Genomic DNA, 18,546 nt, shown 5'->3' with positions numbered 1-18,546 from the left:
ATTGCCTTGTCAATGCAATAAAAAAGCAAGGCAATTAAGCATGTCCCTAACGCTTCTAAAAAGCGCAAAAAAAGCTTGCCAAATTCCGCAAGCGTTTTTCCAGGAAAGGACAAGCAGAAATGAAGCAGAAATTTTCTGCTTCATTTCTGCAACGTGGGCACATAGCCTTAGAGTCAGTTAATTTTATACCGACTCCACCAAAATGGGCTCCGACTTCACAGCCCTGCCATAGTGTATGAACTGTGACATGAAACTGGCTCCCACCTTTCTAGAAGAGTTTGGCTGTTCCTCAGTTTTAAAGGGACTGTCAGCACAGAATGACTGCTCAAACCAAGTACAGGCTCCCAGTGCATCATGGCGCAGCTAAATGATTTAAATACACCTTCCTTTGTTTTCACTATCTCCAACCCCCTCTTTTTTGATTGATAGCTCTGGCTTCATAGAGCCAGAGAAAAGTGGAGATAGAGGGAAAACAAGCAGGTGGGAAAATGTATTTAGAGTGAACAGTCATTCTGTGCTGACAGTCCCTTTAAGGCCACAGCCCCACTATCAGTATTTGACCAGAATTTTTTCTCGGGAGTGGGTGATAAATGCAGTATTGGTGACTTGTTTCTATTAATGACTGTTTCAACCTACATATGAACATGATCATCATCTACTACTGTTTGGTGTAATTCGTTACTTATACACCTGACTAGAATCCTAAATAATCCTCGACTTTGTGCAAGTGTTCCTAGAAGAATTTAAGACAAAAAGGTGATCACACAAAATATTGATTTGATTTACATTTCTCTAAAAGCATGATATAGGGGCAGAAACTCTGATTCCAGTTATGTTACTTACTGCATTATTTGCTGTAGTTTTGATAATCACCTGCTGATATAACACTTATTGCTAGAGGACTAGTAAACCTGTTGCCATGTACTTCTTGATATTGATGAGCTGTGTATAACCCCCCCCCCCCTCACCACTGATTGGACGCTCTCTATGTACACTGTGCATAGGCAAAAAGTTGCCAATCAGTGGTGTGTGTGGGGTTATACAGAGCTCAGCATTCAGAGAACTTGTAGATCTACAGCAAATAAAACAATGACTTTAGCAAAACTGCAGCTCAGTAAATACTAAAAATTGCTGGAAATGAGGTTTCTGTCCCTAGATTATTCTGCTCTCAAATGGGGTAATAAATCTCTGACAGAGTCCCTTTATGTGGGAGCCTCAAGATGTCACTATGAACAAGGAAAACTATGATAGCTTACCACCACTTGTTACAATGGAAAGCAGGTTCCCATCATCATAAATGTTGACTGAGTAATTCAGCATTTCTGTTGTACCAAATGATGCATACTCCTGGGCTTCTCTGTAATTTCCTAGTACAGTGCAGATGTCAAGATCTCCACTCTCACTGGTGTCCATGCATGCTCTGCAAGAGGGAATACCAAGGTCAATATTGCTTCCTACAACCTAAAACGCAACTGACTAAAATAACTGCAGAATGAATGTGTATATATGTAGGTGTGGAAACATACATACATTTTCTACATGTGTTTACTTGAGTTTTGATGGATGTGGATGAGAACCATATATGCTCGAATGGCCCTTCATCTGTAGTCCTCTTATAGACACAAACGGCACCAAAGGTTGGCTGATGAAGGGGAAACGCGACAAAGATCGAAACCGAAAAACATTTACAACAGTATATAAGTAACATACATCCAGTGGATATACAAAGTCACACCCCTGTTAAAATACCAGGTTTTTGTCATGTAAAAAGAAAATCATACCAAGAAGAATAAATTTCAGAACTTTCCACTTTTAACGTCACTCATAATCTGTACAAATCCATTGACAAGCAAACAAACTATAATGTGAACAATTATATAATAATGTGGATGCACATTGCAATTGGGGAGGTAATAATGTTCAGAAGCAGCCATGATAAATTGTACACAGCTGCCATCATTTAAAGTGATTTTGATTAACCCCATATAAAGTTTAGCAGTTCTAGTAAGATTTTCCTGACATTCTTAGTTGCATATTAAAGCAAAAGCCATGGTCCATAAACAGCTTACAACACAACAAAGGAATCTGATTGTTTAACCTTTTCAATCAGAAGAAGGGTACACTGTTTTTTTCTAAGGCATTAGTTATACCATGGAATACTGAAGAAGGTAATCAAGAAACGGCTTAAGCTTGGCACAACAGTAACATTAGCTAGAACTGGAATGTCGTCAAAAATTGATGAAAAGACAAGATGAAAATTGGTCCAGAGGGCTGCCAAGAGGCCTACAGCAACATTTTAAGAGCTGCAGGAATTTGTGGCAAGTACTGGATGTATACTGCATGCAACTACAATATTCTTCATATGTCTGGCCTGTGGTTTTTTTTTTGTGTTTTACAAAGATAAACATTCAAGCCAGCTATGTTTGCCAAAACTTACATCAAGTCTGCCAAAAGCATGTGGGAAAACGTCTTATGGTCTGATGAAATCAAGGTTGAATTTTTTGGCCATAATTACAATAAGTATGTTTGGCGCAAGGGCAACACTGCACATCGCCAAAAGAACACGATACCCACAGTGAAGCATGGTGGAGGCAGTTGTATACTTTGTGTCTGTTTCTCAAAAGCAGGAACTGGGGCTTTAAGCAAGGTGGACAGAATAATGAACAGTTCTAAATATAAATTTTGTAATAAAACAGTCAGGCCTTTGCTAAAAAGTAAATGAATTTCACCTCTCAGAATGGTGATGTCGCTATACATTCCTCCAAATCAACAAATGAATGGCTTTGCCAGAAGATCAAAAATTTTGGAATCACCCAGCCAGAGCACAGACCTGAATTCAATTGAAAATCTGTGGGATGACCTGAAGAGGGTTGTACACTTGAATTCTGACAGATTTGGAGAGCTACTGCAAGGAGTAGTGAGCAAAGATTGACAATTCTAGATGTGCCACACTGTTAGATCACATGCTACATTTGTCTGACATCTTCTGATGTCATCTTTTTCTTAAAATATATGCTGTACCATTAAGGTTTTTATTTAATCATTATGGACTACAAAGTCCCACATATTTGTAAGTATAAATAAGGATATAATGTAGTATTTACATGTTAAATAGCCACTTTACATACAACTGTGTTAGTGTATTGAGGTTATCCTCCATTGAGGTTAATCTGTTTGATATTTTTGTTTTTTATTCTTTAACCCCTTTCCGACCCAAGGCGTACTAATACGTATCAGGTCCATAAGTCCCAGGGCACAGATAAGTATTAGTACGCCCTATCTTTAAAGCGGCACCGCGACCGAAGTCGCGGTGATAAAATTAAAATTCCGGTGCCATCTTACCTCCGGGTAGATGGCGCCGGCATCTCGGGGGGGGAGGGGGGGGCGGCTTGTGACCTGCCTGTCACCTCCCTGTAACCCCCAGTGGTGCGTGCCCAGGCCCCAGCCATCTCTGATTGGTGTGATTGGTGCGATCGATGTCATCATCAATCAGAGTACCTGACCGGGTGGTGACCGGCCTGTGACCAGCCTGTCACCACCCTGTGACCGCCCTGCAGATCCTCACACTTGGTAAGGATTTCTACAGAGCGGTCACGTCTGATCACTCTGTGCTGGGCCTTGTAGTTCCACAATCTTCTGTGACACTACAAGACCTCCTCCTACCTGCTCCAGTTGCTGCTGCCGCTCTCCAGGGTCCTGGATCTCTTGCTCCGGCATCTGCTGAGCTCTTCAGGCTGCTGTATCTTCAGCTTCGGAGTCCGGCTGCTGTCCAGGGTCCTGGATCTCCCGCTCCTGTCTCCTGGGTCGTCGGTCTCCAGCTCCTTATCCTGCGGATCCTGCTCCTGAGCCTCTTCCAGAACCTGCTGCTGATCCTGCTGAAAGAAGAACAGAGAAGACTTTGGTAAGTGCATCTCTGATCTCCCAGCCTCCTCCCCCCCCCCCCCCTCCTTTTACCAATTTTTTTTTTTCGTGCGTCCTGCAGCGGCCGAGCGCTGAGCAGTGTCTACGTCACTGATCAACGTCCATGCTCGCTGCTTTTCACGGCTTTTCTTTTTTTTCTTTTCGGTGTTCGCTGCTTTCACGACTTTTCTTTTTTTCTTTCTTTTCTCTCTTCTTTTTCTTGTCCCTGTCAATTCCCCCCCCCCCCCACCTTTGCACCACATCCGCGCACACACCCAGCAGCTGCCGAGAGTTGATTGGTGACATAGTTCACCGATCCCCACTAGTGCTCGCTGTTTGAACCACCTACGGTGGTACTCTTTTTTTTTTTTTTTCAGGAAAAAAAAGTTCACACCAAGCACACTGACACACACACACTAAATAAAGAACTGACACACACGCACCACATACACGGGAAAAAAAAAAAAAAAAAAATGGCCGGCTCATCCCAAACTCGCTATTCAGCGGAGGACGCATACTCTTTTGTTGCCTCCGACACTGAGACCGACAGCGAGGGCGAGGATCCCACATTTCTTTGCTTTTCTGATGCCTCATCGCCCTCCTCTTCTTCCTCAGGTTCTCCTGGACCGCCCCGCAGTCGTCGCAGGAGAGAAGATGTTCCAGCGCCCCCCAATACTGACTCCATATGGACCTCGCCCCCCGAAAATTTTGAGCCATTGATTCCGGATGTCGTGGCAGAATCAGGAATCAAGTTTGACACCACCGGCCTCACAGAAATAGATTTTTCAAAGTCTTTTTCTCTGAGGATTTTATAAACCTCATGGTCGACCAAACTAATTTGTATGCTCATCAATTTTTGGAACAAAACCCCTCTTCATCATTTTCTAACTGGTCTCCTGTAGACGAGGAAGAAATGATGAAGTTTTGGGGCCTGGTCCTTTATATGGGGATCCTGAAAAAAACAGAGATTCGGCAATACTGGAGTGTTGACGTTTTGTATAACACTCCAGTGTTCCGAATGGTGATGATCCGGAAACGTTTTGAGGCCATCCACAAGTTCTTGCATTACCAAGATAATGCAAGGTGTCCTGCACGCGATGACCCGAACTTTGATCGTCTTTGCAAAGTTTGGCCGGTCATCGAGCACTTCAACAACAAGTTTGGTGAAGTGTAGGTGCTCCAAAGGGACATCTGCGTGGACGAGTCCTTAATTTCTTTCAAGGGGCGGCTTGGATTCCGGCAGTACCTGCCCAGTAAAAGGTCCAGGTACGAGATCAAGCTGTATAAACTTTGTGAGAGTACCTCAGGGTACACTCACAAGTTTAGAGTTTATGAAGGGAAGGACTCCCAGATTCAACCCCCTGAATGCCCCCCTGTTCTGGGAGTGAGTGGGAAAATTGTGTGGGACTTGGTGCACCCACTGCTGGATAAAGGTTATCACCTGTACGTGGATAACTTTTATACAAGTATCCCACTCTTCAAGTCACTCTCTGCGCGACATACCGCAGCTTGCGGTACTGTCCACAAAAATCAGAAAGGCCTCCCAAAGACGCTAATTGGGCAGCTGCTCAGAAGGGGTGAGAGCAGAGCCCAATGTAGCGACCACCTATTGGTGGTCAAGTACAAGGACAAGAGGGATGTCCTTCTCTTGACCACCATACATGGTGATGGCTGCACCCTCAGCACTGTAAGAGGTTCCACTACACAGGCCGCCAAACCAGACTGTGTAGTGGGGTACAACAAGTACATGGGGGGAGTTGATCTCTCCGATCAAGTCCTCCAGCCGTACAGTGCTTTGAGAAAGGCCAAGGTATGGTATAAGAAGCTGGCCGTGCACATTGTTCAGATGGCATTGCACAACGCTTTCCTTCTGTCTCAATGTGCAGGCCAGACTTCTGCGTCGTATCTTCACTTTCAGGAGACAGTTATCTAGGCCCTGATATTTGGCAGTGGTGGCGGAGCGGGTCCCACTACTTCTGGAACTGAAGGACCTCGAATTGTACCGGGCCAGCATTTCCCGGGGCAGATCCCTCACAGCGGAAAAAAGGGTAAGTCACAAAAGAAGTGCAGAGTGTGCTACCGAAGAGGAATACGCAAGGACACCATTTACCAATGTGACACCTGCCCCGACAAACCTGGCCTCTGCATGAAAGACTGCTTCAGAAGATACCATACCTCCATGGACTATTGAATTAATTTCTGACGTATGAGAACCCGACGAACACTACACAGCTGATGTAGTGTTCGTCAGGTTGTCATACTTCAGTTGTGTAGTGTTTGTCAGGTTGTAATACACAACTGGCATATAACACTACATTATAAAATTGACAAATCAGGAATCCGTTCCAAAAAGGGGGCACTTGTGGGGGGAGCGCCAATGTTTAGGCACACAGGGGCTCTCCAAACGCGACCTGGTTCCAATTTGTTAGCGGACACCATGTCGCGTTTGGAGAGCCCTTTGTGTGCCTAAACGTTGGGGCTCCCCCACAAGTGACCCCATTTTGGAAACTAGACCCCCCAAGGCACCTATCTAGATGCATAGTGAGCACTTGGAACCCCCAGGTGCTTCACAAATTGATTCGTAAAAATGAAAGTGTTTTTTTTTTTCCACTTTTTCATTTTTCCGAATCAATTTGTGAAGCACCTGGGGGTTCCAAGTGCTCACTATGCATCTAGATAGGTGCCTTGGGGGGGTCTAGTTTCCAAAATGGGGTCACTTGTTGGGGAGCTCCAATGTTTAGGCACATCAGGGGCTCTCCAAACACAACATGGCGTCCGCTAATTATTCAAGCAAATTATACAATCAAAAAGTCAAATGGCGCTCCTTCCCTTCCGAGCCCTGCCGTGCGCCCAAACAGTGGTTTTTCCCCACATATGGGGTATCTGCATGCCCAGGGGAAATTGCACTACAAATTTTGGGGTCCATTTTTTCTTGTTACCCCTGTGAAAATAAAAAAAATTTGGTGTAAAGTAACATTTTTGTGAAAAAAGTTAAATGTTCATTTTTTTTCTTCCACATTTCAAAAATTCCTGTGAAGCACCTGAAGGGTTAATAAAGTTATTGAATGTGGTTTTGAGCACCTTGAGGGGTGCAGTTTTTAGAATGGTGTCACTTTTGGGTATTTTCTGTCATAAAGACCTCTCAAAGTGACTTCAAATGTGATGTGGTCCCTAAAAAAATGGTTTTGTAAATTTTGTTGGAAAAATGAGAAATCGCTGGTCAACTTTTAACCCTTTTACCCTTTTAACTCACTAACAAAAAAAAATTTTGGTTCCAAAATTGTGCTGATGTAAAGTAGACATGTGGGAAATGTTATTTATTAAGTATTTTGTGTGACATCTCTCTGATTTAAGGGCATAAAAATTCAAATTTTGAAAATTGCAAAGTTTTCAAAATTTTCGCCAAATTTCCGTTTTTTTTCACAAATAAACGCAAGTGATATCGAAGAAATTTTACCAAAATCATGAAGTACAATATGTCACGAAAAAAACAATCTCAGAATCAGGGGCATCTGGTGGAAGCGTTCCAGAGTTATTACCTCATAAAGTGACAGTGGTCAGAATAGTAAAAATTGGCCTGGTCATTAACGTGCAAACCACCCTCGGGGGTAAAGGGGTTAAATTAATAAACTTTGCATTGTAAGAGATTTCTTGCACCTATTTTTGTTTTTTGGTGGTATTCTATGTTCAAAAGGTGTGTCTCTAGTTACCTTATTTAGAGATTGATGCTCCTATGTGTTTGTAGTAATTTTAACAGAGGTGTGTAGACTTTTTAAATCCACTGTTTATCTTTAATATACAATTTTTATAATAATGTTCCCTAAAGTGGCCTACTCTTTAAACTCCCAATGGAGATGTAATAGAGAAGGCATAACTTACCTCCACATCTCCCCATCATGCCACACTAAGCAATCATATACAGGGCCAGGATCTCCAAATTTCTTTTCAAATATGTTTAGCATTTCAACTTGGCTTTGAATATCTTCTTTAATCAATTTTCCCATCTGTTTGAAAAAAAGGAACAGCCATTAAAAGATAGGAAGATATAAAAAAAATGAAATGGCAATGTGAGGAGGAAAGAAAAGTGGAAAAATTCAATACCAAAGTCTGAGTATTAGAACTTGAGTCTATGTCATCCTGCTTCCTGCAAGCTTCTGCTAGTACAGCTCTGTGGACGGGATCCCACAACTTCTCCTTCCGCTCTTTCTAGATATAGAGAAATATTAAATGTTAATTAAATGATGGGACTACCTACTGGATTTGTATTACCGTGAAGTTCTGCACAAAAATCACTGAACACACTGTCCTATTGTCATATGAAATAAAAGCACAACAAAGTTCACACAACTGCCCATTCACAGCTCACAAAGACCAGAACTCAAGATATACGGGCAAACATTGACCATCATTCACATCGATTACCTGTAGCCGCTCTTTAAGTGCCTTTGGATAAAAATCAAAACCATTCTTAATGCCTATGTGATATCTGCCGGATGGATTTTGCCAGTTTGTGGGAACCTAAGGTTAAAAAACACAAAAAGAGTGTCTTGTTTGGACAATTTTCTAAAACTAACTTAAGAGCAATGATTAACACATCACTTTATCAGAAGGTTTTTCATAAAGTCAGGCCATTGGATTGTATCTGCTATGAGTATAGCGCCACTTAAAAGTACACATCCACCGAGATACTATTTATTTTTTCTCACTATTCATTGGACAAGAACCACGATGACCTTTCTGCCGGCACGGCGAGCGTGAGAACTTCCTCACGCTCGCGGTGACGTCAGTGAGGTGAACGCCGTTCATTGGACATAAACCGCACACAACTTTATTACGTCACCGAGCTGTGTAAGCATAAGCAGCTCAGTGTCTCTGCGGAATGGCAGGCTGTATAGTTGCATAATGCAACAATTCAGCCTGCCATGTAGATGTAGAGCGAGCTAGAGTAGTCTATGGACAAATAGATTATTATCTTCACATCGGGGACAGGTGAGTATTAGATATTGCTTTGTTATTTTTATTAACAGATGTCATAGGCTTCAATGGATTGAGTGTTATGGTAAGTATAAGGCTTTTTGGTAAATGTAGATTCAATAAAAAGGAGTCTGTCATTATTTCAAATAAAGGACTTTATTCTGGGTGTTAGTATTTTATTTAACAATTTGACTATGATGTCAGTTGCCAATACAAAGCTGACATCAACCCCATTACCCACTTGCCACCGCACCAGGGCAAGTGGAAAGAGTGGAGGCTAAGCGACAGAATTGGCGCATCTTATGGATGCGACTTTTCTGGGGAGAATCAACAGCTGATATTTTTATCTGTCTGGGAGAGGGCCAATATTCATAGCAACTTCCTAGCCTATTAATATCAGCCCACAGCTGTCTGCCTAGCCTTTGCATGTTACCAATTATCAGGGGGCCCCCACGTCATTCTTTTGGGGTCGCCCAGTTTAATAACCAGTAAAGGCAAAGTATACAGCTGTGAGCCGATATTAATAGCCTGGGAAGTGACATGTGTATTACCCCCTTCCCAGGCTATAAACATCAGCACCCAGCTGTCTGCTTTCCCTCTGCTGGTTAATAAAATAAATTTAAAAAAAACTTCAGAAATTGAATTATTTCTTACTAAATTACATGTACAGTAAGCTACACACGCAAAGCACTGATTATATATCTCACTCACTGTATGTAAGAATATTTCCTTGGAAAACTATGTGAAAATGACAGGAGAATTCCTCTATGTAAAAGCCCATGTTAAAAATCGCATTGCAGTCGGATTGCATTCGCATGAAAACTGGATGCTAGGTGAGAAAAATTGCATTGTACTGGCATGAAAAAACATGACACTTGTCTGACTTTGCGGTCCAGATGATATCAGACCGTTTTTTTCATGCAGATGAGTGCGATCTCTTAGAGAGTTTTTTTTGGACCAGGCATGAATTTCAGCAGTCACTATGTGACTGCATCGTCCAGAGCCCTAGAAGTGTGCAATACGCACATGGTCAGGATTATGCTCTGTTCATCTGTTGGACATGTTATGTGTTTGCTCATATGCAATATCCATAGTGGCAAATCAATCACAAGCTGACTAGAATCTCTCCTGTAACTCTATATAAATCATTGAGAGAAGCAGGATATCTAGCTAGTCAGCACGTAACTGTAGGTGATCACGACCCCTCCAGATGGCAAAGGGAATCCTTTTACACACTGTAAGGCTACGGTCACACATTCAGTATTTGGTCAGTATTTTACATCAAAAATGCAGAATTGGTGCATGCGTTACTAATATACTTTTTCTCTGATTGCTCTTCACCTGATTTCGGCTTACAAATACTGATGTAAAGTACTGACAGTGTGACCGTAGCCTTAGAGTGACTGCAGAAATTCATGCCTGGAAAACCCCTTGAGAAATTTTCTACCATTTTGCCGTAGCTGAGCGTCTTTAATCTAGATGTGCGCTCAGCAAAACTGATAAAACTCGGAGCACTGATGGATTTGTATGTTTTCGGTATGGATTGGTCAGGGTTTCTAACCTGAACTTGACAGCCTCATATAAGCCTTTGGTCTGTTGAGTCGGTCACTAGACCCATTGTCAGTCTATACATCACAGTCCTCAGACAGACTGAACTGCGGATGTGTGAAGCCAGGCTTTCAGATAGCAGGAGGTGTACACAGATCTAAAGAGTGGAAACTACTAATCTATAGAGCCAGGAAGAAAACAGGCCGTAGAAAAGAAATAAATAAGTGTAGGAAAGAAGCTGTACTGATAAATGCACAGTTAAGACAGCAGCACCTTTTTTGGATAAACATGTCTAAAGCAAGCCAATATGGTATATAATACAAAAATAATACAAAACCCTTTTAAGGCTGTGTGCCGACGATGCGTTTTTTAAACATTTCTGTTTGACAGAACTATAGAATAGTGCCTTACAAGATCTGAAGATAAGAAAGATACTCACCTTTAAATTCCTACCAGACAGACCGACTATCACCCCTTCTTTTGGTTCCACTACAGTACTGGTGTTGACATCACCACTTCCGGTTGTATCTATGATGTCTATAATCTTTGGCTTTCCATCTGATGCTTGCTATGAAAAAAAGAAATAAAAATGGATTAAAAAAAAAATAAAAAAACAAAACACACAACACATACACACATCTAATGAATAGGATTTTCATATGCTCTGGGCCACTGTGCAGCGTATCACTTTCAGAACCCAGTACTCCAGTATAAAATATGTACTTGGATTGTCCACTCCTCAAAAGTTTTTTTTTTTCCTAGTTTCTAAAAAATTATTATCTCAGTATTATATAACTAATGGGATTATTCCTAGAAATGCAAGATATCCTCTTCCTTGGGATAGGGGATAACTAATTGATCTCTAGGGGTCTCAAAGACGATAACCACTGCAATCACAGAAAAGGGATTCTGAAATCATGAGAACCACGTCTTGAATGCAGCGGAGGAGTGCGGCCATAGGACTACCAGAGAAAGCAGAGCACAGTCCATGGGACTGCTGGAAACCGACGATTAATGGAACGGATTGCGCATGCGCAGCTCTTCTCCTCCCAAAATGGGGCTCTACAGACCCTCACTCCTGTATTTCTAGGACCCATTGTCAGGATCACCGGACCCCTAGTAATTAGTAAGTTATCCCCTATCCCAGGGCTTCTCATACTGTGAGGTGACTCCGGACGCTAGCTGGAAGGCAGTTTTCATATCAGATTATAGGTTGCACAGTTCTTTCCATCTTTAGTTTGACAACATAAAGGACACATCTTGTTATATTGAGTTCAGGGGACAAAACGAAAATTAAAAAATATTCGTATCCTTCCACCACACATTGCGCGGCCCAGACATCACCTTGGCCTGTCTGATGAGGCCCTCAAGAGAAAAAGATTGAGAAGCCCTGTGGAGAGCAGAGAAAGGGCCATTCTCAGAATTGTAGAATAACTGAAGGAGATTTTACTTCAGGTTTTTTTTTTGCTTTTCACAATGTGTTAATACAACGTTAAATGGTTTATTACCTTTTAGTGAAACTTTTCAACCCGGCTGCAGTTTGCTTAAAAAAAAAAAAAAAAAACACACACACCACACACACTGTACTCTCCACCGATAAGTCTCCCCACAGTTCCCGGTATATGGCACTGGTTGTGGTTCTGTCTATAAGGTAAAGCCCTGCTAGAGCGGCTGAGCTCATTGATTGGCTGTCGCCCTGTGAAAGTGGGGTCAGCGCCGCAGCCAATGCCAAAAACTGGGAACAGTGGCGGAGACTCGAGAAAAGGGAGTACAGAGCGTTTTTGTTGTTTGTTTTAATATAGAAAATTTTATCGGGGGGGAAAAAAAAAAATTAACTGGAATAAAACAACCCCTTTAAGAGATAAAAAGCTTCTCCTCTGGAGACAGGCGAGGGTCCTACTGCTGAGACCTCCACACCATCAGAAGAGTCTGGTAGAAGAGCCTTTAGTAATCGCAGGAATGGAGGATCAGGACTCCAAGCTGCAGGCCGTAATACGCTGAATATTCCTGTCTTCCTGGCCCTACTGCGCCACTGATCTTATCTGGAGGTATTGATCAGATCTGACACTATATGAAACACTCTACACTGCAGGATCTCTCCATAATACCGCACCAGTGTCCCTACATCCTAACCATAAGCTGCAGTCTGCCCACTGGGCGAAGATCCTGCTGCCAGCTGTTGGTGAAAGGGCAAGACGAGGGCACAGGTTGGCTAAAGGGGACCAAGTGTCACCAATTGTCCCCTCACTGTCCTATTTATTATGCTTTGCTTAAACAGCGCCATCATATTACACAGTGCTTAGAGAGTTGGCCACTACTTTTTATGATTGCCCCAATCGATGAACCCTGTGCCCCAAGTGTTTTTCTAATTACCTCCTGCTGTCCTACCGCTGGCCGCTCACCGGCATCACGTGACCCCCGGGCTTTTTCTGCCGCTGATATCACGTCAAGTGAGGCGTGACATCAGTGACGCGCTCCCCGCGGTGGATGCTGGGCTGTGGGAGGGGTTACCACGAACATACTCCTTGCAGATCTTGTCCTTGGTGGGATTTGAACCCAGGACCACATTGTTGCGAAGGTACAGTGCTAACCACTGAGCCACCCTATGACCTTGCTTGTACACTTTATTTTTACATTATAAAGCTTCCACTCTATTCTTCTCTCTTCACGACCAGCTGAAATGTGTTTTTTTAAAGTCCTTTCAATTCTAAAAGTTACACACAAAAAAAAAAAAAAACCCGGACACCGTCCACTACATCAGGGTACAATAGTCATTAGTTATACCATCATAAACACATACAGTGGAGGCTGGCGGGGCACATAACCCAGGCATCATTAATCCTCCTTCAGATGTACATTTATTTATGAGGGTATACCTAAGAAATGGCGCACCCTGGTACACTGTGTCTCATCACAGAACTGGAGATCATTTAGGCTCTGGACTACCAGTGGCCTCTTTCTTGTTTGTAGGTGTTGGGTAGATTCTCAGACTGAGCTGGGGTGGGCATCCAGATGTAGAAATATAGCACTGTTGTCAGTCACACCACCGGTATGTGATGTGCCAGCACAGGTGCCAGGCACGCTCCAGGGCAGCGGCAGAGAACAGGTGTCAGGTATGCGCCTCTTTATACCTGTGTAGGGTAAATATTACCACACTCCGGGATAAGCCGACACACAGGTGCCCCCCGTACCACACTCCAGAATAAGCCGACACACAGGTGCCCCCCGTACCACACTCCGGAATAAGCAGACACACAGGTGCCCCCCTGTACCACACTCCGGAATAAGCAGACACACAGGTGCCCCCCTGTACCACTCTGGATTAAGCCGACACACAGGTGCCCCCCTGTACCACTCTGGGATAAGCAGACACACAGGTGCCCGCAGCCCCCTACACCAGGACGCCTCACAATGGGGCACCCAGCGGGTAACACCAGCCTGACTTTGGATTATAGTGGAAGGTGAGTCCATGCTGATGCCCGGGCAGCCAGCTGCAGCAGAGTCATCCTTGTGAGCAGCCCCTGGCACTGCCCCAGCACAGACACAGGGCATGTACTATACCCAGCAGGAAGCAAACATGGCTGCCCTCATCTACCTGCATCCCAGGGGCCCCCGGATCAACCCCGGTGTCCAGCACTGCGATCAGCGTCCCGCGGCCATCATAGTGCGGGTACCGGGACAGGAAGGACGCGGCTCCGGTCTCCTTCTTAGGGAGCAGCCCGTGGAAGGGGAAAGGTTCCTCACAGCCGGCAGCCATGATCGCAAGCAGAAGAGGGGGAGGCGCCTGCTGCAGGTTGTGAAAGACACCAACGGCGGCACCTACAAGGCCGGGCAGCTGGGAGGCGGAAGTGGGGGACGCCACGCCTACTCCATGCTGATTGGTCTGCGGTTCCCATTCCCTCTGGGGGATGTCGGGCGCGCCCCCTACAGGTTCTCAGCGTATCATCAGGGCCAGTTCCGGGAATGCACCGCCCCGGTATACGTCGGAGTGATCGCATAACCTGAGAGGAAGAGGCTGTACTGCATGTGCTGAGCCGGTGTCCCGGTATCTGCAGGTCTATGGCCGGCGGCTGTCATGTGTAGGGGAGCAGCACAACACGGATCCCTCTGGTCAATTATGGGCTCTCCATAGCCCAGCAGCAGTGCGTGTGTCTGCTATCATTGCTGGCAGTTTAGGCTGTGTGGCCCCCAGTCACCCTGACATGATGATGGGGCCCTGTGTAATAGATCATGTGAACAAGCGGTGTTATTGTGCACATTTACAGATGAAAGACTAGAGCGGCACACGAACCGCCATGCCAAATTATAAAGTGAGGACACTGTAATAAGGGACAGCACTATACATAACGAGAAGACGCTATGTAATAAGAGACAGCACTATACATAACGAGAAGACGCTATGTAATAAGAGACAGCACTATACATAACTAGAGGAATCTATGTAATAAGGGACTGCACTATACATAATGAGAAGATGCTATGTAATAGGGGACAGCCCTATACATAATGAGAAGACACTATGTAATAATGGACAGCACTATACATAACAAGAGAGGATGCTATGTAATAAGGGACTGCACTATACGTAACAAGAAGATGCTATGTAATAAGGGACAGCACTATACATAACGAGAAGACGCTATGTAATAAGAGACAGCACTATACATAATGAGAAGACGCTATGTAATAAGAGACAGCACTATACATAACTAGAGGAATCTATGTAATAAGGGACTGCACTATACATAATGACAAGATGCTATGTAATAGGGGACAGCCCTATACATAATGAGAAGACACTATGTAATAACGGACAGCACTATACATAACAAGAGAGGATGCTATGTAATAAGGGACTGCACTATACGTAACAAGAAGATGCTATGTAATAAGGGACAGCACTATACATAACAAGAAGACACTGTAATAAGGGACAGCACTACACAACGAGAAGACAATGTAATAAGGGGCTGCACTATACATAACGAGAAGACGCTATGTATTAAGGGACAGCGCTATACATAACGAGAAGATGCTATGTAATAAGAGACAGCACTATACATAAGAGAGGATGCTATGTAATAAGGGACTGCACTATACATAACGAGAAGACGCTATGTAATAAGGGACAGCACTATACATAATGACAAGATGCTATGTAATAGGGGACAGCCCTATACATAATGAGAAGACACTATGTAATAACGGACAGCACTATACATAACAAGAGAGGATGCTATGTAATAAGGGACTGCACTTTACGTAACAAGAAGACGCTATGTAATAAGGGACAGCACTATACATAACGAGAAGACACTGTAATAAGGGACAGCACTATACATAACGAGAAGATGCTACGTAATGAGACAGCACTATATATAACGAGAGGATGCTATGTAATAAGGGGCTGCACTATACATGATGAGAAGACGCTATGTGTTAAAGGACAGCACTATACATAACGAGAAGATGTTATGTAATAAGAGACAGCACTATACATAAGAGAGGATGCTATGTAATAAGGGACTGCACTATACATAACGAGAAGACGCTATGTAATGAGACAGCACTATACATAACAAGTGAAGATGCTATGTAATAAGGGACTGCACTATACATAACGAGAAGACGCTATGTAATAAACTGCACTATACATAACAAGAGAGGATGCTATGTAATAATGGACTGCACTATACATAACGAGAAGACGCTATGTAATGAGACAGCACTATACATAACAAGAGAGGATGCTATGTAATAAGGGATTGCAATATACATAACGAGAAGACGCTATGTAATGAGACAGCACTATACATAACAAGAGAGGATGCTATGTAATAAGGGACTGCACTATACATAACGAGAAGATGCTATGTAATGAGACTACACTATACATACCGAGAAGATGCAATGTAATAAGAAACAGCACTATACATAACAAGAGAGGATGCTATGTAATAAGGGACTGCACTATACATAACGAGAAGACGCTATGTAATGAGACAGCACTATACATAACGAGAGGATGCTATGTAATAAGGGATTGCACTATACATAACGAGAAGACGCTATGTAATGAGACAGCACTATACATAACAAGAGAGGATGCTATGTAATAAGGGACTGCACTATACATAATGAGAAGATGCTATGTAATGAGACAGCACTATACATAACAAGAGAGGATGCTATGTAATAAGGGACTGCACTATACATAACGAGAATACGCTATGTAATAAGGGACAGCACTATACATAAGAGAGGACGCTATGTATTAAGTGACAGCACTATAAATAACGAGAAGACGCTATGTAATGAGACTACACTATACATAACGGGAAGATGCTATGTAATAAGAGACAGCACTATAAATAAGAGAGGATGCTATGTAATAAGGGACTGCGCTATACATAATGAGAAGACGTTATGTAATCAGACAGCACTATACATAACAAGAGGGGATGATATGTAATAAGGGACTGCACTATACATAACGAGAAGACGCTATGTAATGAGACAGCACTATACATAACAAGAGAGGATGCTATGTAATGAGACTACACTATACATAACGAGAAGACGCTATGTAATAAGGGACAGCACTATATATAACGAGAAGACGCTATGTAATAAGGGACAGCACTATACATAACAAGAGAGGACGCTATGTACTAAGGGACAGCACTATACATAACGAGAAGACGCTATGTAATGAGACAGCACTATACATAACAAGAGAGGATGCTATGTAATAAGGGATTGCACTATACATAACGAGAAGACGCTATGTAATGAGACAGCACTATACATAACAAGAGAGGATGCTATGTAATAAGGGACTGCACTATACATAACGAGAAGATGCTATGTAATGAGACTACACTATACATACCGAGAAGATGCAATGTAATAAGAAACAGCACTATACATAACAAGAGAGGATGCTATGTAATAAGGGACTGCACTATACATAACGAGAAGACGCTATGTAATGAGACAGCACTATACATAACGAGAGGATGCTATGTAATAAGGGATTGCACTATACATAACGAGAAGACGCTATGTAATGAGACAGCACTATACATAACAAGAGAGGATGCTATGTAATAAGGGACTGCACTATACATAATGAGAAGATGCTATGTAATGAGACAGCACTATACATAACAAGAGAGGATGCTATGTAATAAGGGACTGCACTATACATAACGAGAATACGCTATGTAATAAGGGACAGCACTATACATAAGAGAGGACGCTATGTATTAAGTGACAGCACTATAAATAACGAGAAGACGCTATGTAATGAGACTACACTATACATAACGGGAAGATGCTATGTAATAAGAGACAGCACTATAAATAAGAGAGGATGCTATGTAATAAGGGACTGCGCTATACATAATGAGAAGACGTTATGTAATCAGACAGCACTATACATAACAAGAGGGGATGATATGTAATAAGGGACTGCACTATACATAACGAGAAGACGCTATGTAATGAGACAGCACTATACATAACAAGAGAGGATGCTATGTAATGAGACTACACTATACATAACGAGAAGACGCTATGTAATAAGGGACAGCACTATATATAACGAGAAGACGCTATGTAATAAGGGACAGCACTATACATAACAAGAGAGGACGCTATGTACTAAGGGACAGCACTATACATAACGAGAAGACGCTATGTAATGAGACAGCACTATACATAACAAGAGAGGATGCTATGTAATAAGGGATTGCACTATACATAACGAGAAGACGCTATGTAATGAGACAGCACTATACATAACAAGAGAGGATGCTATGTAATAAGGGACTGCACTATACATAACGAGAAGATGCTATGTAATGAGACTACACTATACATACCGAGAAGATGCAATGTAATAAGAAACAGCACTATACATAACAAGAGAGGATGCTATGTAATAAGGGACTGCACTATACATAACGAGAAGACGCTATGTAATGAGACAGCACTATACATAACAAGAGAGGATGCTATGTAATAAGGGACTGCACTATACATAACGAAAAGATGCTATGTAATGAGACAGCACTATACATAACAAGAGAGGATGCTATGTAATAAGGGACTGCACTATAC

The 18,546-nt window shown here is 42.7% G+C and overlaps 1 protein-coding gene across 5 annotated transcripts in view; it reads right to left on the bottom strand.

Annotated features, from left to right (window-relative positions):
- TPP2 (tripeptidyl peptidase 2) overlaps window positions 1-14,300 on the bottom strand; it is a 79,948-nt gene extending 65,648 nt beyond the window's left edge. For 3 of the 5 annotated variants that reach the window (XM_073664217.1, XM_073664219.1, XM_073664221.1), the window contains exons 1-6: window positions 14,018-14,300; window positions 10,862-10,990; window positions 8,323-8,418; window positions 8,002-8,106; window positions 7,780-7,904; window positions 1,257-1,420 (exon numbers count right to left, since the gene is read on the bottom strand). In XM_073664217.1, the coding sequence (XP_073520318.1) occupies window positions 1,257-1,420; window positions 7,780-7,904; window positions 8,002-8,106; window positions 8,323-8,418; window positions 10,862-10,990; window positions 14,018-14,179 (781 nt within the window). In that variant the 5' untranslated portion in view covers window positions 14,180-14,300. The remainder of the gene's footprint in view (window positions 1-1,256; window positions 1,421-7,779; window positions 7,905-8,001; window positions 8,107-8,322; window positions 8,419-10,861; window positions 10,991-14,017) is intronic. The other 2 variants (XM_073664218.1, XM_073664220.1) reach the window with 1 other exon arrangement.
- Window positions 14,301-18,546: the final 4,246 nt, after the last annotated feature.

The sequence above is a fragment of the Phyllobates terribilis genome, unplaced genomic scaffold (genome assembly GCF_046119375.1).
Source record: "Phyllobates terribilis strain yellow unplaced genomic scaffold, ASM4611937v1 Scaffold_2__4_contigs__length_985480577, whole genome shotgun sequence".
Classification (NCBI taxonomy): domain Eukaryota; kingdom Metazoa; phylum Chordata; class Amphibia; order Anura; family Dendrobatidae; genus Phyllobates; species Phyllobates terribilis.
This window is presented reverse-complemented; position numbering and strand designations above follow the sequence as displayed.